Below are 21,573 nucleotides of genomic sequence, written 5' to 3'. Positions count from 1 at the left end.
TAAAAAGGACAATGGATTACACGCTCAAATCATATATATGATAAATGCAAATAATTTCCAAACTCCGTTTTCTCCTCACTAATCAAACATTTAAGCTTATATCAAGTATAACGCAGGTTTCAGGCCAGACTATGTGCTTGGAAAGTTAGAGACAATAGTAACAGTTTATAGTCAACAGGGTTTCCTTCAACATAAAGGTTTAATTTTTTACACGTCAATAAACGCAACCCCTGCTGTGACTGTTATGTAATACTTCTGAAAAACGATCTTTGTTTTGTGTGTTAAGATCCACCAAACTTGACTGGTGGTCCATTAAGTATCGATATATGTCTTGACGCTCAGTTGTTGCAGTTGACAGGATTACACAGGCCTTTCTAGATAATAAAAGTTCATTTTAATTACCATTTTTCCTATGGGATATTGCTACTGATTTGTGTCTGTGTTGTTTTGTGTGTGTTTTTTTGTCTCTCACACTTGTTTTCACTACCTGTAATAATCGTTTCGTCTCTCTGATACCGCTATTAAAAACTTTTAATGTTTTTGCATCCTATTGTTTGTTTATTTGTTGGTGTTATATGTCTTTGTAATAATCGCTTTCTCATAGCTCACATTTTGTGTTATGATTAAAGGTGCCACGCAAATAAATTGTGCCGTTACTGACGAAATCCACATCCGTCGACGCGGCTTTTATTTTTGAAAGCTCAGTCCGGACATCCTGTTACTATTGCGGTCAACTTGACCGATCCACGCCGGTGTCGGGCAGACAGACCGGGGAGAGGGATAGTTTACATCGGAGGAGAGACTGCCGAGCATCACCCGAGTCTCTTTCCCAAAGCCTCCATAATGCATGGGGGCAAGAGGGGGCTGGTGGCTCCGCAGAACACTTTTCTGGAAAACATAGTCCGGCGCTCCAGCGGTGAGTTTCAGCCTGGACCAGAAGCAGGAATGAAGTCATGTTGTTGTTTTCATGTTTGTTAGTCGAGCTACCAGTAAGACTGTGTCGATGAAATTACCAGCTCGTGTTGTCTTTGTGTGTTCTAATGGAAAACAGAACCGGTACCTCTGCGTTTATTTATTTAAATTCATGCGAAGTGGTGAATTATGTAACAGTTTTCCAAATTCACTGCATCGATGATGCAAAATCTGACACGTATGTGATTTAGATGAGAATGGTCTCCATTTATTGGTGCTTATATGATGCTTCTGTTGTTGGTAAATTCTTCTTTATTGGAAGAATAATTATAATAAACCTAAAGTGCAGTTGGCTATATATATATATATATATAGGAATGGAATTTAGTTTGATTGATTTTATTAGTACATTAAGTACTCTGTACTATCATTGTTTGTGATACACTGTGATCATGTTCATGCCTGACACCACAACTAAGTTTAGCAGTCTATTAGATGTGGCAGACATTATGGTCAGACATCATTTTTTTTATTTTACCTGCTGCTCCACCTCTGTATGCAAAATCTGTATGATTTTTTTTGTTTTTTTACTTTTGTCTGATTGTGAAACGCATGTGAACAGTAAAAACTCACCCATTTCTTAACAAGAGCTACTTCATTTTCTTCTGTAGGTCGCGTGGTATGGTTTCCACGCACAGTAGCACAGTTATTGTGTTTTATCTCGGTCGTTGCGTGCGTCCCACTGAGCAGAGTATTGCTGATATATTTTTCATAAAGGCAGCACATCTCAGCAAAGCAGTCAATAACTGTAACACTGCTCAGTTCATTTGACAGACTTAAAGTCTGCACAAGACGCAGCTGGATGGCGTCCCCCTGAGAATGAGGGCAAACACGTGTGAAATTGTGAGTTTTCTTATTAAAATACAGACGCAGCATGTGTTAGGCAGCATTGATTAAATGTCTGTGAAGTTATTGTTCAGCTCATATATGTGATAATAATAATAAACTTAAATACACAGTACGTCAAAGTGGAAGCATTCATAAACTCATTCAACACCCCAGCATTAAGATCAAAACCCGCTCCCACCACATTAATTCCTGTGCAGTTTCATTCGGAGGAAACGTTCGGAGGAAACGTTCTCACTGCTTTCTCTCGGGAGCCTGCAGCTCCGTCCAAGCTGTTGTGAAGGCGAAGAACTTTTCAGCTCCTCATCCATATTTAATTCACATTAAGGAACATAAACATTTCATCAGCAACTATTTCTGTCCAGCGACTTGTCTGATTACCGCTGTTTACCGCTTTAAATATTAATGACATTTGCCCCCATTGTGTCTTGTAATTAAATTACTGTTAATAGTGCTCTGCAATATTTCAACTACTAAAACTGAAGATTTCATGTACAAATGAACTCTAATTGTCTTCACGTCAGGACGACAGAAGAATATGAATATGAACAATGATATCATTTCATTAAGATTTGCAGTAAAGGTTTGGTCAACAGGTGCAGACATCCTCCTTAAAGTTTTGTCTTTCATGACTTTTTGTTTGTTTGTTTTTTTGTCTCAGAAACCAGTTTCCTGTTGGGAAATGCACAGATCGTGGAGTGGCCGGTGGTCTACAGCAACGATGGATTCTGCAAGCTGTCCGGATACCACAGAGCTGAGGTCATGCACAGGAGTAGCACATGCAAGTAAGATCTACTATGACCTGCAGAGGAGAGGTTACATTGCAGCATGTTTTCTTCAGGTGTCTCACATCAAAGTCTGGGTATTCTTCTTGGTTTCCTTTATAACATGATCTCTAAAAGTTGGAAGCTAATCCAAAATGGCGGAAGCCTGAACTCTGGGTCAGTTTAGTTTCTGATTTTACCCTCTGTGTTATTTTGCAGCTTCATGTACGGTGACCTGACTGACAAAAACACCATAGACAAAATCAGACAAACCTTCGACAACTACGAGTCGAATTTCTACGAGGTGCTCCTTTACACGAAGAACAGTGAGTATCCACGTGATCTTACAGAAAATCATCAGACGTAGAATTGAAAGTGACATCTAGTGAGTCCTGACAGCCCGACAATTTATCTCGACTGTTCCAGGAACACCCATATGGCTCTACATGCAGGTGGCCCCGATCAGAAACGAAAATGACAAAGTGGTCCTTTTCCTCTGCACCTTCAGAGACATTACGCTTTTCAAACAGCCGATTGAAGACGAGTCAGTCAGAGGTGAGACGGTTCCTCTGAGGTATTCGTTTTCGTACTTTTTTTAAAATATATATATAGATACATTTTAGGGTCATCTCCAAAAAAGTCCGACCACTAGAGTGGACACTAGTGGCTGCGACTGGACAGATGTTCGTTTCCTGGAGTGTGACATACAACTGTCCAGGTGTTGTGAGTTCGGGTCAGTGAACGCTGGTCTCTGTGCGTCTGCACGGTGTCGTGACCCAAGGGATGAGGACTTTTTCTTTTATGTACATGAAGCGGAAACGTCGGACCACATGGGGAAAGAAGCTGTTTGAAAATACTGCGGAGGAAATGAACAGATGTGACAGGTCTTATACAGTGAAGTCAGCACTCAGCCTATATGTGCCCTGACACCTCATCATCAAACAAGACATGCAGAAATCTACTGTAATTTATAATAATCTGTTTCCAATAGAAGGTGACAGAGTACGTGATGTTATCATCACTGAGCTTAACTTTTAATATTAATTCTTCCCAACTCTCACTGATCTTGCTATGAATTTTCAAATAAAATATATTAGCACGTGCCCTTTACTGTTCTGCTTTGTTCACCGCCGCCTTGTCTGTTTTGCTGTCAAAGGATGGACGAAGTTTGCCAGGCTGACTCGGGCGCTGACCAACAATCGTAACGTGGTGCAGCAGCTAGCGCCGCTGAGCAAGACAGATGTCGCCCACAAACCCTCCAGACTGGCCGAGGTGAGCACATCTCTCAGAAGCAGCTCATTAAACCGTGCGCTTTACGTACCGCTCCGTACTCACCATGCTGAATGTGGCCTCTCAATGAAAGGCTCTCCAGCTGGGATCGGACATCCTGCCTCAGTACAAGCAGGAGGCCCCTAAGACCCCCCCGCACATCATCCTCCACTACTGCACCTTCAAGACCACGTGGGACTGGGTCATCCTCATCCTCACCTTCTACACCGCCATCATGGTGCCCTACAACGTCTCCTTCAAGACCAAGCAAAACAACTTGACCTGGCTGGTGCTGGACAGCGTCGTCGACGTCATCTTCCTGGTCGACATCGTGCTCAACTTCCACACCACCTTCGTGGGTCCGGCCGGGGAGGTCATATCGGACGCCAAGCTGATCCGGATGAATTACCTGAAGACGTGGTTTGTCATCGACCTGCTGTCCTGCCTGCCCTACGACGTCATCAACGCCTTCGAGCACGTAGACGAGGTGAGTGACGCCTGGGTGTGTGCGCCGGTACTTCACAGAGCGTGTAAACTCTAAAGTGTTCCCGCTTCACTGTTTTCATGAAGGACGTCCTCGCACACTCGTCCCCGGTGAGTCATCTTCGAGAGTCTTTCCACAGGAATGTGACGCGGACGGAAGACTCAGTCCTCCCAGTAAGTGAATCTGTGTCTTTCTTTTGAATCAATTGTGGCTCACCTGTGTATAAAAATAGTTAGTTAAAAATTCTCTTTGTTATATGGAGCAATTTTGGGCTCTTTGTTTTGATTTTTAAACCTGCAGCTGGCCTGTCTTCTGCAAAAAAAGGTCTAAAAATCAGCTCTTCTCTACCTGTCCAGCCCCAACCATCAGACTCCCGCTATTAGCAGCTAGTAGAACATAGTGAAGTATGAAGAGCAGAGGTTTCAACGTTTTTCAGGCCAAGGACCCCCAAACTGATGGAGAGATTAAGTAGGAACTCCCATATGTGTTCTATATTTAACTCAGCCTAGTGCTTATAATATACTATAATATACTACAGTAATGCTTTTCATTTTGCATTCAATATGAGGCTATTCAGATAACATACTTATATATATTATGCATTAAAATATAGTTAGCCTCTCTTCTGCTAATTTTGCAATGTGCTTCTGGGATTTCACCTGGGGGCTGAATAGATTCTTGGCCTAATGCGGGGGAACCTGCGGGGGCCTCGTGATTGGCTCAGTAGCGATGGGGCGGGGCCTAGCGTGTACAGGAGGCTTAGATTGACAGGTCTCAGCTAGTGCAGGGCTTTGTGTGAAATTTTGCATTTATTTTTCATTCAGTATTAAGCTATCCCGTACCCCTTTACTAAAACGTGTTGGATTAATGTGTATTTAAAGAAATTTAAATTTGTCGGGGAAAATCTTTAAAAAATATAAAGAAAAATTTCTAATCAACCAAAGATTTTGCGACCCTCCTGCAGTACCTCCACTTACACCCTATGGGTCGCGGACCTCCTTTTGAAGACCTATGGCTAGATGGCCAAAATCAGCGTTAATATCACTCCATTTCCATCTGATGCATAAATAGTTAGCTTTTTGTTCTGATTATTTTTTGTTTCCAAAGGCAAAAGTTAACATAAACATTACATTAAACATTAAAAAGATATGAGCCCAAAATAAGAAACCATGCAGTAACAATTCATTTTACAGTTTAAAGTTTATTTAAATCCTTTAATAAACTTATAACACATTACAAAATAAAACAGCAGGAAACAAATGGTGAATATTTTCATATTAAACTGATCTGGTGAATTTAGCAAATTTGTGTAACTTTTGAGATAAATAGTCTAAATAGTTAAAAAAGCTCCAGGTTTCGTTTAGATCAACTCACTTTACAACACACTGCTTTGTCTCTGGCTCAGTTTCTGTCCGTCTCACTCCACAGGGTCTCAGCAGCCTCTTCAGTTCTCTAAAAGTCATCCGCCTGCTGCGTCTGGGCCGAGTCGCCCGCAAGCTGGACCACTACCTGGAGTACGGAGCGGCCGTCCTGGTGCTGCTGGTGTGCGTCTTCGGCCTGGTGGCCCACTGGCTCGCCTGCATCTGGTACAGCATCGGGGACTACGAGGTCATCGACGAGCACACCAACACCATCAAGACCGACAGCTGGCTCTACCAGCTGGCCCTGAGTATTGGGACTCCTTACCGCTACAACGCCAGCGGTACAGGCCAGTGGGAGGGCGGCCCCAACAAAGACACGCTCTACATTTCCTCCCTCTACTTCACCATGACGAGCCTCACCACCATCGGGTTTGGCAACATTGCGCCGACGACAGATGGCGAGAAGATTTTCTCCGTGGCTATGATGATGGTGGGCTGTAAGTACTCGGCCATCTTCCTCCATATTTGCCACTTCTTCCGAATGTTGCAGAAAGCCTTGACAAATCGAATTTGTCCGATATTGCAGAACACCACAATGGTATCGCCTTTGCTGTTTTCTTCTTCATTCAGTAAAATAAGTCCAAATCATCCAGGGTCGACGGGCGGCTTCACTGGGCACAGAGCTCAAAGCCAAAATGGGATCAAACACCGACTTTACTTCATAAAGTAAAAAGAGACATGATTGTACACTCTGTCTTTACTAGAAAATACATATTTCACTCCACCAACTGTGCTCATGTTCCTTATTTTATCTGTTAATTCTCAACTCTGTGTCCTGCTGTACATTTGACACATCCGAAAACCCTGCAAATTAATTATTATTATAATATTTTTATGCTTTTATTTAGTCAAACTCAGTGCGAGCTGCCCTAAACTACGCGTTTCAAACAGGGAAGTGATGTCGTGATCTGTCAGTGGAACATATGTGCAGCAGCGGCATCATTCACGAGCGCAGTCTGTCAGAGCAACAGCTGCTCACCTATAAGAACTTTTCAACATTACCGTCAATTTACACCAAACAAAAGTCCTCCGATGCTGTTTTCATCTTGTTGTGCGTTCGTTTGTTCATGATATGCCGGCGGCACTTTGCACGAGGCTAAACAATCTGCATGCACTTACGTGCACGCTCGTCACGAGAGTCTGCTCTCAACAGCCCTGCTGGCTGTCTAGCAGCTGCCAGGGAGGCGGCATATGGCTTAGAGCGTCCCCACACGCTGTGATCAATACACGACTAGTTCTTAACGTACTTCACCAAAAATATATTTAGAGTTATTTTGTCTACCTGAACTTGAATTTAGACTTTTGTTTACTTATACAGAACGTAAGCAATTTAATATCTTGTTGATGGATCCCACATTTTGCAGGAGAAGTAAATCCTGTTCCCCGCCGGGGTTGAGTCACCCACAGACGACGTTTCCCTCTCTTCTTTCTGGTCGTGTGATTCGCATTTAGCTGCAGCCTCGGCGCTTGAGCCGCGGCTGAGAGTTTAAGGACTTTGTCGCTGATAAAAAGTGACATGTTCAGCCCCCATCACAGCCTGCTCTGTGATGTGTCTGTCTAAAGGCTGCTGACTGCACCAGAAAAGCATTGTCTCAGTGTGTTTGCGCCTCTTTTCTTTGCTTTAGAGTGATTTGAGGAATAAATGTGTGTGTGTATGCGCACTGTGACGTCTTGATCATTGTGAAAACAACACTTTCAATACGCAACTAGTTTTATGAGTTGAAGCCGTCATTGCTGGATTTATTTACAGTTCTGTGCGTCGCCTGGTCTTGAGCTGCAGTGTTTACTTGGACGTAAAGTCTTGTGTAACATGAACTCGGAAATGATGCCGCGTTAAATGGCAGTCGTCGGTCTGTGCACTATGGTTGTGTAACATTAGGAAGCGGGTATAGTCTGCGTACGTCACATTATTAGCTTTAACTTAGGGCTGTGAAGGCTTTAACTTCACCTAAAAGCAACTAATGCGGATGGTTAATTCAGCATTAAATCACACCAGTGTAGTTTGAGTTACTCTGAAGCACTTGATAAAAATAGAATATCTATTTTTACGACACCCACTGCATAGATAATGTAATGTAATGTAATAGCTTCATCTCCCTCGTAGCTTTGTGCACCAACCTTTGACCCACCCCTCTAAAACAACATGTAAAGTGATGCAACGAAACCAGTGAGGACACAGAAACTGACAGCCGCGCTTCACGGTGTGTACTTCCATGAAGTAAACACCCATTACCCCGTTAGGGCCTCAATCGCGACGTTTACTCGGTCGCGCTGCAGTGTCGTGTTTGATTATGGCTGATAAATCTCCTGCTACAGATACACTAATTGCACGAGTAGAAGAAATGGAGAGCATTCGCCCGCGGGCTCGGGTTGTAGTAAGTGAACAATGAGCCATCACGCTGTGTATCTGCAACCCTGCCGTGGTGGCTGGGGACGAGGCGTTCGCGATAAGAGATACTGACTGACTCTTTGAGGTCACCGCAGCGCGGCCCTTTCACTGAGGAAACCTGCACTGTAAATTATCTCATGGACTGGAGACGTAATCAACCATATACTATGTATACGTGTATGTGTGTGTGTTTTTTCAACCATACTGTAATATAGTCTTTGTACAGTAAAGTAAATTCCATTACTTATACTCAACAGTTTCATCCGAATATCATTAGCTATTATCGCTGTATACTTTATTCTAGCAGCACACTTTGTCACATGGACTCCAACTTTAATTTTTAGGCTTTTAATTAGCTCTCACTATCAAATCAAATTCCTTCTATTTATACCCAGATTTAATTTATGCATTGATCATGATGGAGTTAAAATGTTACCAATGAGGTTTTATTTACAGATAAATTGTCGGTTTGAAATCAACAGCTGCACGCAAGAGATTTAGACAATGCGGAAGTTAATGAGAAAAAATAAGCCAACGAACGTCAGAAAAACGTCGCCTTTTTTCTTTGACTTATAGTAATTTGTTTAAGTCCGAGGAATAAATGTGTGTGTGTGCGCACTGTGACGTCTTGATTGTTGTAGAAACAACATAGTGGGGATACACAACTACTAAACAAATTTCATTAATTTTGCATTTAATATTAAGCTATCCATTATCTCTGCTAAAATATGTTGGATTCACGTTAATGTGTATTTAAAGAAAATTAAATTTGTGGAAGAAAATTTCAAAAATATACAAAAATGTCTAATCAACCAAAGATTTTGCAACCCCCCCCTGCAGTGCCTCCGCAGACCTGCAGGGGTCACAGACCCCCTGTTGAGGACCTGTGCATTAAATAAAGGAAACATGACCTCCGACCTCATCAATAACTGCACAAAGCAGGAGCTAGACAAGCCAGTGTTAGACAATGTAGACCCCACTTCAGGAAGTACTTCAGGAAACATGTACTGAAGCTTAAGGAGCGGGCCCTTGAAAGAATCTGTGGATGGATTATGGTAGAGTCTAAAAAGGTTTTAGGAAAAGTGTAGTTTGCAAAATGTATTTGTGAAATTCTCATGGTTTTTCATGGGTTGTTAACTTTAAACATTCCTTAAATGCTCTAAAAACTGCATTCATGGTTTATTCATAGTTCAGAATTGATTAATTCAACAATAGATTATTTTGATGTTCCCATGTAATACCCTCTTTTATTTATAGTACATGAATTTACCCCTTATTTAATAGCGGAGGTACCTCAGTAGTGTGAGCAAAACACTTCTCACAGATTTAATTAATTTTCTCCTAAAACTGGTTTGTTTCAGCGCTTCTATACGCGACCATCTTTGGAAACGTCACAACCATCTTCCAGCAGATGTACACCAACACAAACCGCTACCACGAGATGCTCAACAACGTGCGCGACTTCCTCAAGCTTTACCAGGTTCCCAAAGGTCTGAGCGAGAGGGTCATGGACTTCATCGTGTCCACCTGGGCCATGTCTAAGGGCATTGACACAGATAAGGTATGATTATAAAAAAAAAACAGTTTGAATTTGGCAGTGATCAGATCAGACACCAGCTGACTTTTCTGCTCTGACAAATGCAGCTACCGCCTGTGCTTCCTTCTCATGGGCAGGATGCATTATTTTATCCAGTGGAGCTGTACTCCTGCTGCTGAGCCTGTGCAGACTGACCTTCAGTGTAAGGGGATAGGTCAGCACTAAAACACTATTTGTACTTTACAAAATCAATTATTAAATGAAACGTGTATTTGAGTGTGGAGCTGTCACGGCACTGCGATGATATGGAGGTTTGTAGTGCACACTTGCATTTTAAGTCTCTCTGACCGAGCTGTCAAAGAGCTGATGCTGTAGTAAATAACAGAGAGGACCGTGGAAATGAAGTGATTAACGGCCGTTTAACAAACCTCAGAGGTCAAAACAAAAGACAGGAGTGCACTCGTTACCTCCCAGGGTTAGAAACCTCTTGCTCTTTAGGTTCTGCAGAGTGACAGCCGATAGATGGCTGTCAGTTGATAGTAATCTCAGGAATTACCTCACGGCTTAATGGGAGCTCTAGGCTCTAAAATATTTAAAAGAGGAGCAGTTCACCTATTTCCTGTATTGATGAGAATCTGATGAGAGGAAGCTTTGCACCAAGCAGCTGTTTAGCACAGCCTTGAAGACTGGAATCAGAGGGAAGTAGCCAGCCTGTCCAAAGGTGACGTCACCTTGCTGCAATAAATGTGTTATGTTTATTTCAATCCGTGCAAAAACTGTGCATATTGTGGTTCTTAATCGGAAACTAACTCCTGGACTCTGATTTGAGGTTTTTTTTGTGTGTGTGTGGATTTTGGTACAATCTTGCACCATTAGAAAATCAGTCTGTCCTTATTTAGGAGTCGCAAACTGAGCAAACTTGTTTCTATTTTTAACCTCTCAGTTGCCATGGCGACACGAGAGAAAGCAACCGCACTTTCTGCTTCTAAATTTGTCCCTGTCTTCACGCTCAACTTTTCTGGAGCCTCTATTTTTAAATCCATATCTGTGTTGATACCGTGAAGTCATTTAGACACAATCAGAGACTCTATTTGTCCTCTGACTGTTGATTGTCAAGGATCATTACCTGTGATGTGTAATGTAAAGATCACCCAGCTGTGACGGATTACACGTTATCTCAATTTCACTGTGTGTTTATACGATGTTACAGCGTCTGACAGTATCTTGTGCTCACCTTTAAAGATGCACTGTCACCGTCCCTCTCTCCCAGGTCCTCTCCATTTGTCCCAAAGACATGCGCGCGGACATCTGCGTCCACCTCAACAGACAGGTGTTCAACGACCACCCGGCCTTTCGTCTGGCCAGCGACGGCTGCCTGCGCTCCCTGGCCGTGGAGTTTCAGACCACCCACTGCGCCCCCGGAGACCTCATCTTCCACATCGGAGAGAGTGTCGACACCCTCTGCTTTGTGGTCTCCGGCTCCCTCGAAGTCATCCAGGACGACGAGGTCGTAGCAATACTAGGTAATAAAGTGTCGCAGCCAGAGCAGACCTAAACATGACTTGCTGCATCCGCTGTTACTTATCCCTGGTGTCATTTCACTTTCACTCTCTAGATATGTGTGAAATTGTCCGCGAGATGTCAAATAACCTGTCGACGTCTTGCCCCGTCCAGGTAAAGGGGACGTGTTCGGAGACGTGTTCTGGAAAGAGACCACGCTGGCTCGGGCCTGTGCGAACGTGCGAGCCCTGACCTACTGCGACCTGCACGTCATCAGGAGAGAGGCTCTGATGAGGGTGCTGGAATTCTACACGGCGTTCGCCAGCTCCTTCTCCCGCAACCTCATCCTCTCCTGTAACCTACGGAAACGGGTAAAAAAAAAAAAGACCTGATAGTCGGTCATCAGTTTATGTTAAAGACCCATCAGATGATCTAAGCTTAAACCAAACATTTAGATTTTTACATATTTGTATATTAAGGTCTTAGCCCTCCTGAGACCCGAGCTTTTATTTGTTCTCCAAGGACCCAAGAACTATAAAAACTAAGCATTATCTTTGAGCAGGACGTTTAATCCCAGTGTCCTCAAATGGGTACTTGCTAATAGGCGACACTGTAGCTTGTTACTACTAATAAAATAAGTTAAATCTCTAACTAAAGAAGTTAATTTACATAAAAAGATGAGTTTCAATAAAAACAAAAATAAAATAAAGTTATCCGCTATCATGTTATCAGTTGTTACACCGACTAACGTATTGACCCTATTGGCGTCCACTTACGAGGACAACGGGTCTAAATGAACCAGAATAAGCTACAACAAACTTAAGACCTAATGTCCCCATATGAGGACGAAAGGGCTCAGGAAGATGGAGGATGTAAGAGAACAAAAAATGGACTTGAGCTTAAGGCACTGAACATCTAAACTGCCAGAGTCTCGAGTCTCATTACAAAGTCATGAAGCCAAACTCGATTCAAGAGACACAGTTTTCCAGCATTTTGCAGAAACACAGAAGCAAAAGAAACATTATCCCTCACGGACTGAATGATAAATTCAAATCATTGCTATTTAGTTCAGATTTATTTGACTTAAAAAAAAAAAGAAGAAATAAAAAAGTAATAGTACAACACAAAGCAGAACATCTCTTGTCCAAACTAAAACGCTGATGAATATTTGATAGAGGCTCTCCAGGCTCTACATTAATCCCATCAAGGCACTGATCTATGTATGTATTGCTTCCCTGCCTTTAGAGAAAGTTGCTTATATGTATATATTGCTGGTATATTATCTTTTGAGGTTAACATTACATGAATTCTTAATGGATATTCCCCCTCAAAGTAAACCCAGTGCACGCGTTTTGTTGTGTTCTTTGTTCTGCATCATCTGGTGCCAATTAAAATATAAACTTTCATAAAGGAAATAAACAGGCTTTTAAATATATAATCTCTCTGTGGAGTAAAAACCTTAGAACTACACAAACAAATAGGTGGATTTTTACGAATTATTTTACAATTATCTTCGCCTCCATTCTCCTTCTCCTGACTTCCCACTCTCTGGTACAACTCCGGTAAAAAGCCTTACGCAATCAAATTCACCGAAATCACACAGCCTCAGCAAATCCAAACAGTTTTAAGGCAAACTGTGGCCTGCGTGTTGAAAAATTCATGGCGCATACTGTGTTCAGTGAGAATAAAAACATCCATTATTAATCTGATTAGAACTGTTCAAGCCCGAAATTGAAATTTACTCTCAGCCCATTTAACTGTTGTGTATTCAAGGGGCTTGCATGTGCAGGAAATAAAAGTGCTTTTTAGAGCTTGTTCACGTGCGGCTCAGACAAAACCGACAAAGAAAAATTAACTTGTAGCAATTTTACAACACATTAAGCCACAGAGGGGTAAAGAATTTTCAGAGGACATGTCATAAATGTTGAATGGTTTAGAATTACATCACATTTACATTTTAAATTACTCATATCTATGGTTTCTCCACCCTTAAATCTGAGATTCAGGAAGGTTTTAATAGATAATAAATAACGAGCGCTGATCAAGATTATGTCATGTATTGTGTATTTAAAATTTAAAAAGTGGGAAAAGTAAGTGAGACGCTGTAAGTTGGTCAACACCTCTGTGTCTTCAGAGGGAATCCAGTGAGTCCCGGAGCCAAGATATCAATCTATTATTGAATTATTGCTCCATTAGCTGTTTCCCTCTTGTGCTCCGGCTTTCAAGTCGTAAATATTTCAGCACGCACAGCAGCTCTAGATGGTTATCCTTTCCTTAAAGGTACATTATATATGTACGTCCTGTTTCGCTGAAGCGGGGCGCCGTCGTACGTGGCTGGTGAGAGCACAACGCATAGATTCCACATCGTTATCCTCACGCGCAGCCTCTCCGTCTTGCAGGTCATCTTCAGGAAGATTTCTGACGTGAAGAGGGAGCGGGAGCGCCAGAGGACGGAGGTGACCCTCTCCATCCCCGAAGACCACCCTGTTCGCAAGCTGTTCCAGAGGTTCAGACAGCAGAGAGACTCTGCGCCCGGAGAGTCTCAGCCTTACTTTGACCATAACTGCGTGCAGGTGGAACCTCGGCAGCAGCAGAAGCAGCAGCAGCAGCCGCAGCAGCACACTGACCCAAACTCTTACTCTCAGAGTCAGGCTGTTTCTCCTAAGCAGCAGGAGTACGGCTCCTCTGTGCTTGACAACGCACCCGGCAGCAGCAGCTGCTGCGACGTGGCTGCAGCTCCACAAGCGCCGGCCAGTGCTGACAAGTCAGAGCAAAGCAGCGCGCAGGAGGTGGAGGCGCCAAGGCCTCGTGGCGACATACCCGCACGGAGCTGCGGCGCAGGTGGCGCAGCTGGAGGTGCGGGAGGCGTCGGCAGCAGCAGAGGCGCCAGAGTCTGGGCCAAGTTCAGGAACGCCTCATCCGTCGAACCGCCTCGTCCCGCTGTCGAGCAAGAGAAGCAGACGCCTAAAACAGAGGGGTGGCCGAAGGTGTCACACCCCTCGGAGCAGTTCGCAGCTGCCAACAAGATCCAGGAGTCAGAGGAAGGTGGGGAGGGCGCTGAGGGTGCGGGGGAGGAAACAAGCGCCCTGCACAAGACCGACTCGTGCGACAGCGGCATCACGAAGAGCGACCTACGCATCGACCGAGCCGGAGATTCGAGGAGCTCCTTCGAGCGCAGCCCGATGGAAAGGAGCCCGATGGAGAGGAGCCTGTTCGAGCACAGCCTCGGCGTTTACAGCGAGGCCTCCCTCAGACACTCCTTCGCGCAGCCGGCGTCCGAGCAGGCTCTGCTGCAGGCGACGCTGCACGAGGCCAAGCTGGAGCTCAAAGGAGACATTCAGATGCTGAGCGGCCGGCTCTCGCTCCTCGAGTCCCACGTGGGAGAGATCCTCAGGTTGCTGTCGATAAAGAGAAGACTCTCGCTGCCGCCGACCTCTTCCGCCAAAGCGAGAGTGAGGAGTCAAGGCCCGGACACTGCCTCCAGGCCAGACACGCTGGAAACAGATGAAGGGCCTTTTTGAATTCACTGATTTTAAATAATAATCGTGCATGTCCTGCTGGGCTGGGAGACATTGCATTAAACACGTGACTGCATGCAGAAATCCTTTTCATCTCGTCGTAGCAGCACAATAATGCAGGGATTTTTATAATGGTTCTTTTTGACTTTTTGGGCCATTTTTACGGTTTTACATTTGAGAAAGACAAGAGGGAGACAATAATGAACAAAAAAAAAAAGAGCTCATATTGGGATTATATAAAAAACAAACACTAGAGCTATGACTCTCATGTGTGGGACCTGCTATAAAGGTGCTTGAGGTAAAAATGCTCTTAGTTTTTTTTAAATGTTTTCATAACGCTGTCATTTTCATGGTCCTCCTTAAGTTTTATTTTTCCAGATTTCAGTTTGTGGTTTTCTGGAGGTTCACCTGCCACGAGTTTTAAAGAACTTTGTCTCAGAGGAAACACATGAGAACTCAATGAACGACAAATAAATGACTCTCTCCGTCTTCTGCAGGAAAACTCCTCTGTTTTCAGTTTCTATCCTCACTGCAGTGGCTACTTATTAACGGTCAGGTAACTATATGTGCCTTACAATAGCAAAGCCTCAGAGACGTGTTCAGCTCTTTGTGTTTATGAGATGTTTTATGAAAGAAATGTTAAGCTCCCCTTCCCAATATACTGTAATTCTCACGGTAACAAGTAACAGACAAGCAAAATATGAAATATGGAATGATAATGAAATAGTTCCTCTTGTTCGAGTCTCTGAAATCGGTCTAGAAACAAATTCCCCCATGCACGTATGCTAGGAATGTTAATTCAATAAGGCAGTTTAATATTAAGTCTATTTATTTATTTATTTATTTGTGAGTGAGTGAATTCTTTTTCCTAAACAAGCAGGTAATTGCAGCAAACACTGTATGTTCCTTCATGTAACTTTGCCTCTTGCTCAGGTATATTTGTCCTACTGTCAAAATCCATTATTTATTTCATTATGAGTAATTTTGCCTACTCTTGAGACTAAATAGAAGAGCATAATGTGTCTTTAAATGAGTTAATTCACACTGCTATGCAAATTTACTGCACTTTCTGATGCAGACAGCTGCGTTTGTTTCTACTGCGTGGGTAAACCTGAAGGATGTAAATGATCGTAGTTTTCCGTATGACTGGGAATTGTCTCAGTGCGACCTGTGAGGACGTCAGCATGCTACTGCTAGTCGATTTATTTTATGGTAGATATGTAAGTGACCTTGCATGCGTCCTGTCAAGGGAACCTGTCACCTGTGGAATGAATAATGAAAACTGATGCCTGCTCACCACCTGGTGTTTAGTCTCTTCTGTTTTTGCAACACAACTGTCCGTCTTTGTGTAAACGGGAGAAAAACAACAACAACAACTTGCGGGTGTATTTTCAGAGTTCCTGGTCGGGAAGAGGATGACGCAGTGCAACGATTTCTTGTGTTATTCGAGAAGCCACATGGGTACATGGTGGATGGGGAAAGTATTGCCCCCTGGAGAAAAAAACATAACCCTCACAGTGCCTTAAGGCTCCTCAAGGTTTTTTTTTGTTTTTTTTGCCAGTAACTTATTCACCAAATGTAATTTTTATTCAGGGGTTTACAGTGAACGGTGACTCTATCCAGATCTATTTCTTCTATCTATTACTATCTATTTCAGTCTGTTTCTTAATTTGTGAATGTTTTAAAATACCAGCTAAAATACTGTAATATACCGTATCTTTATACTGTAGGCTGATATTTATTTATTTTTAATCAAATTTTTGTTTTGTTTATGTGAACTTTATGTGATTTTTTTTACTATGTTCTACCCCTCTCTACTGTTCCACATGAACAGTGTATGGTAGTGAAATGAATCAATAACACTAAATAGTAAATTTAAGCAATTTAAATTAAAAGCATAGTTTTAATGCCACTGAATTTGCTAATTCGGCCATAAATAAATGGCCGGTGGTCTAACAGAGGTGGCAAGTGGAGAACGTTAGAGCAAGAGTACACTTTGATTCAGTCATAAGCAAACCACTGTTTATCATGTCTCAGTTACTTTTTTCAGAGAAACAGAGCACAAATATATATGTATATATATGAGTCACTTTCTGTGAATGCTAAACACAAAAATACATCTTCCCTTAGAAACAATCTCAAATGCTTTTGTGATTCAGTGTTTTCCTAAAACGTGAAGGTACTCCGCAACAGTAGGCGGCGCTGATGAGTTATTTTGGGGCCTGCGTAAAACACGCATGCGCATGAAAATTATTACAAAGCTGCAGAAGTCTGTCAAGAGAGAAAATCTGAATCAGGTAAATACTTTCTGTAGTTGTGTAGTTGAACAAATTACGTTTAACTCTTTAATACTCTATTTAGTTCACTTCTGTTGAAGTTTGAAAGTACACGATGAAACTTTGTCGCTAATAATCTTATCGGGTTGGAGAGTTTGTGAATGAAACCCTGTTATCACTTTCCTTCACAGATAGAGAATGTAATCTGTCTGATATACAAATTGCAGCAGGTAGAACATTTGTTTTTATCTGTGTTGAAATTTTTTTTTTTTTTAAATCATAACGGTCTGATTTTTTTTCTTAAAAAAATAGTCTCTAGCTTATCAAAATAGATTCATATAAATTTAAAAAAAAATCATGTTTATTTGATATTTTTATTGAAAATATAGGCTTTGTAACTGATATCTAAAACAGATGTGTTAAATACACTGATAAAAATAGGCCGCAGTAGACGTGTGCATCATTAAATTAATTAGAATAAGACAAAATCACTGGATCTACCAATCTGAATGTGCAGATTCAAAATCAAAGAATATGACAGTTTCTTCTTCACATACCAAGAGAAGTTGATTTGCCTCAGTGCTTCTCGTTTATTTTCGTGAATGACTTACTTCTTTCAATATATATTAAAACCGTAGTAGCACCACTGTACGTTGGTAGTTTTGTTTCTTAACAACTGCTTACTGATATGTAGCCAGTATATTAGGTTCACTTAACTAAAACTAATGCAGTCAAACACAACAGCGCTACAATAAACCTTCTCTTTGTGCAATATTGGAACTGTTTTGGGAAATTTTCTACACTATTATCCAGACATAGTGAACTGATGTAGTAGCAACATTTCCACATTTTTCCACATCTAAAACATTTATATTACTTCTAAATTAGAAATGCAGCTTCCACCTCACGAGGGAGACGAGATCTCCGTGGTGGACATGCACACGGGTGGAGAGCCTTTACGGATCATCCTCAGCGGCTACCCACAGGTCAAAGGTGACAGCGTCCTCTCCAAGCGCCGCTACGTCCGGGAGCACCTGGACCACCTGAGGAGGGTGCTGATGTACGAACCGCGGGGACACTATGACATGTACGGGGCCCTGGTCGTGGACAGCGAGATACCCGAGGCCGACCTCGGGGTGCTGTTCATGCACAACGAGGGCTACAGCACCATGTGCGGACACGCCGTCATCGCGCTGGGACGCTACGCCGTGGACTACAAACTGGTGAAAGAGCCACGGTCGCCCGAGACTCAGGTGAACATCCACTGTCCATGCGGGCTGGTGAAGGCTTTCGTTGAGTACTCTGAAGGGAAGACCGGAGCGGTGAGGTTTCTCAGTGTGCCAGCGTTTGCATTTGCTACAGGTATTTGTTTGTTTTGTTTTGTTCCCATGAGAGGAACCCAGAATATGTTTTCAGGGTTAAGTACTCACCTGGTCATACAAATAATAAGAAGCAGTTTGTCCAATTAGTTAACCCTAAATTAAAGTACTTACCGCGGTGTCCCACAGGGGTCTATCTTGGGACCCATACTATTTATCTTATATATTAATGATATATGGAAAGCTTTAAAAATGGTGTTTTTTGAAGATGACACAAATGTTTTCTGCTTCTGGGGAGATCTGCAGCAACTATTATTGATGGTAAAAAAAAAACGAATTGCTAAAACTAAAGCGTTAAAAAGAAATTATCGTTGAACCTGAACAAAACTAAGTTCATGATATGTGGAAATAGTCAAATTAAGCAACAGGTATGTTTGGAAATTTAAAATGTGGAAATTGAAAAAGTCTACGAAATTAATTTTCTTGGTGTTATAATTGATCATAACCTCTGCTGGAAACCTGACATCAAATATGTGATGTTATATTATGCTCCAAAGTATCCAGAAGTATTGGAATACTGGGTAATATTAAACATGTTTTAGATTAGAAATCACTTCTAATTTGGTACTATAAACTCCGTATCTGTCCCATTGTGTTGGGAAAAAACAAACAAACAAACAAAAACATATAAAAGCACGAAAAAGAGTCATAAGGATGTTTCATCTTGCTAGGTGTCTTGCTCATACAAATCCGTTTTTTTTTTTTTTTTTTTTTTTAAGTTCTGGGACCTAGTTAAATTCAACATGGGTCAGATTTTGTTCAAAGCCTGGAATAAGTTGCTACCAAGCAATATCCAAATGATGTTCATGGTAACAGAGGGAAAGTACAATTTAAGAGCATACCATCTATCCAACTCTGAAAAGTATGCGCATTAAAGTAAAACAATGTTAAAGTAAATACAAACAAAGTTTAGAATCAGGGCTCTGTTTCATATCGAAGTTGAATGTTTTAATTTTCTAATATTAAAGATTAAAAAGATTAAAGTTCTCATGGATCTTGAGGCTATGTGACAATGTGGCAGTGCGTCTTTTTTTTTTGGTGGATCTGCTTGTTTGAGACAAATAAAAATCAAATCAAAACTAAATGAATTTTCCCCAGATGTGACGGTGACGGTGGAGGGTTTTGGTGAGGTGACGGTGGACATCAGCTATGGAGGAGCCTTCTACGCCTTCGTGAGCGCACAGCGGTTTGGTCTGGATGTGAGCAAGTCCAGGACACGAGATCTGGTCGACGCAGCCACAGCAGTGACCAACGCCGTCAAATTTCAGGCAGGAAGTTTATACTTAAAAGCTGACAGGAAGTAAGAATACGTGTGTAATATTAACTTCACGCCGGTGTCAATGGAGACACAGTGTTTAGTTATAGTAGAAAAATTAAATGAATAAGATGTAAAATAACATAATAAAATCTTTTCTTGTTTCTTATGAAGTACTGAAAAATAGATTAAAAAGGACTGGATTTACACATAAAATGTTTTGTGGAGCAGCTTTAAGCAGGAAGTTCTTCTTATTAATCAGATAAATATAATCCAATTTTCTTAGGGCTCCCACACTCCAAGGAGGGATTTGGTAATATTTACATGGCAAACTGTGCAAGATTAAAGAGCTACAACTGTGTAGCTGCAAATGTGAATGTAATGTGTTACTTATTTGTTAAGAGTGTGTTGCTTTTGTTTAGGTGAAACTGCATCATCCAACCAGTGACGATCTGGCCTTCCTGTATGGCACCATCCTCACAGACGGAAAAGACGATTATTCCCCCGAACCCACCGCCAACGTCTGTGTGTTCGCAGAAGCTCAGGTACTTCACTGACAGGTCCTGGGGAAAACACAAAACATTTTTCTTTTTTTGTCTGGTAAAATTATCTAATAATAGTGTCAGTAAATGTGACGGGTTAACGCCTGTAAGTTGCTGCATGGTTTATTATAGTGACCTCAGTGAGCTGTGAGTGGTTTAAACTCCCGTGTTTTCAGGTTGACCGAAGCCCGACGGGTTCTGGTGTCACAGCTCGAGTGGCTCTTCAGTATCACAAAGGTCTGATCCAGCTGAACCAGACCAGGACGTTTCAGAGCGGAGCCACTGGATCCCAGTTCACAGGAAGAGCTGTCGAGGTACCAAGACTTTATTCATAAATATATGATAAATATGAATAAATGCGTAACAGTAACACTTTCTACAGCTACAGGTGAGACACCCAGACATAAATGCTTATTTCCCTACCTCCATCTCTCATTATATTAAAAAATATGATAACTTAATTGTAGTTTGACTGATTTTCCGTCCTGTGGTCCAGTGATCTCAGAGATAATACTTATGAGCTTATACTTTATGTGTGGCCTTCATGGTCCTGCACCTGCACCGAAAGTAGATAAAACGTTTCTGGGTCGACCGTCACGGTCAAAAAGAATCATTGACCGAAGGCCAGGGGAAGTTTGTGATAACATCACTGTGTTAAACGCAATATCCAGATAGCTCAGAACCTTGGCAGAAAGACTAAACTGACTCATTGATGCTGAATTAAAAAGGTGCTTATCGTTTCGGCCGCCACTGTCTGGAGATAAACTAGACCGAGACAGAAAGAGTCATTAGGCACTTATGTTCAGTGCTAGGATCAGACTGACACACGTATCCTGGCAGAAAAGTAAACAAAACTATTTTTACGTTGTGTTTCTGTTCAGGAGACAAAGTGTGGAGACTTCAGGGCTGTGGTGGTGGAAGTCGCTGGTCGAGCCTTTTACACCGGAGTTTCACGCTTTGTTCAGGAGGCAGACGACAAGCTGACGCACGGTTTCCTGCTGAAGTGAGCATCAATTACAAGGCTTCTCTTTAAACATGGGCACACATAGGAAATGCATTTAAATCATTAGAGTTATAAAGGACTGAAAACATCTACCGACGGAAATAATTGAGGCGTTTGGATGGATCTACAATAAACATTGTCAATGAAATTACTTTTTGTTTTCTTAAAACAGGCAACTCTGGCCTGCTTTACCTGATGAGTGGTGCCTCAAGGAATAAATGTTTAACATTATTTAATGTGCAGATGTGTTTAGAAACTGGCTCTTATCAGTGCAGAGATGTTCTGAAATTAGTGACACAAGTCCAGGATCAACTTCAGTCAAAAAAGTGCAGGGCTGTAACATCAGTTTATTTTTGGATTAGTATTAATTCTCCTTAGACTTGAAAACTGTTGTGTTGCACTTACTGGCCACTAGATG

The 21,573-nt window shown here is 42.0% G+C and overlaps 2 protein-coding genes across 3 annotated transcripts; both read left to right on the top strand.

Annotated features, from left to right (window-relative positions):
• Window positions 1–788: 788 nt before the first annotated feature.
• Window positions 789–15,999, top strand: LOC124998680 (potassium voltage-gated channel subfamily H member 5-like). Its single transcript, XM_047573140.1, has 12 exons — window positions 789–916; window positions 2,480–2,603; window positions 2,802–2,908; window positions 3,009–3,137; window positions 3,739–3,854; window positions 3,946–4,338; window positions 4,422–4,508; window positions 5,764–6,193; window positions 9,507–9,706; window positions 10,953–11,205; window positions 11,357–11,553; window positions 13,582–15,999. The coding sequence occupies exons 1-12, from the start codon at window positions 844–846 to the stop codon at window positions 14,701–14,703; spliced, it is 3,231 nt and encodes a 1,076-aa protein (XP_047429096.1). The 5' UTR covers window positions 789–843; the 3' UTR covers window positions 14,704–15,999.
• Window positions 16,000–16,920: 921 nt separating this feature from the next.
• On the top strand, window positions 16,921–21,386 carry LOC124998832 (trans-L-3-hydroxyproline dehydratase). Of its 2 annotated transcripts, XM_047573415.1 has the most exons (7): window positions 16,933–16,997; window positions 17,168–17,206; window positions 17,865–18,338; window positions 19,454–19,623; window positions 20,033–20,155; window positions 20,329–20,466; window positions 21,034–21,386. In XM_047573415.1, exons 3-7 carry the CDS (start codon window positions 17,867–17,869, stop codon window positions 21,157–21,159), a joined length of 1,029 nt encoding a protein of 342 aa, XP_047429371.1. In that variant the 5' UTR covers window positions 16,933–16,997; window positions 17,168–17,206; window positions 17,865–17,866; the 3' UTR covers window positions 21,160–21,386. The 2 variants fall into 2 exon arrangements, with proteins under 2 accessions (XP_047429370.1, XP_047429371.1); XM_047573414.1 differs by lacking the exon at window positions 17,168–17,206 and having other exon boundaries at window positions 16,921–16,997.
• Window positions 21,387–21,573: the final 187 nt, after the last annotated feature.

Source organism: Mugil cephalus, chromosome 21 (genome assembly GCF_022458985.1).
Source record: "Mugil cephalus isolate CIBA_MC_2020 chromosome 21, CIBA_Mcephalus_1.1, whole genome shotgun sequence".
In the NCBI taxonomy this organism is placed as follows: Eukaryota; Metazoa; Chordata; class Actinopteri; order Mugiliformes; family Mugilidae; genus Mugil; species Mugil cephalus.
The sequence above is the reverse complement of the archived record's forward strand: the minus strand, read 5'-3'. Positions and strand labels throughout refer to the sequence as shown.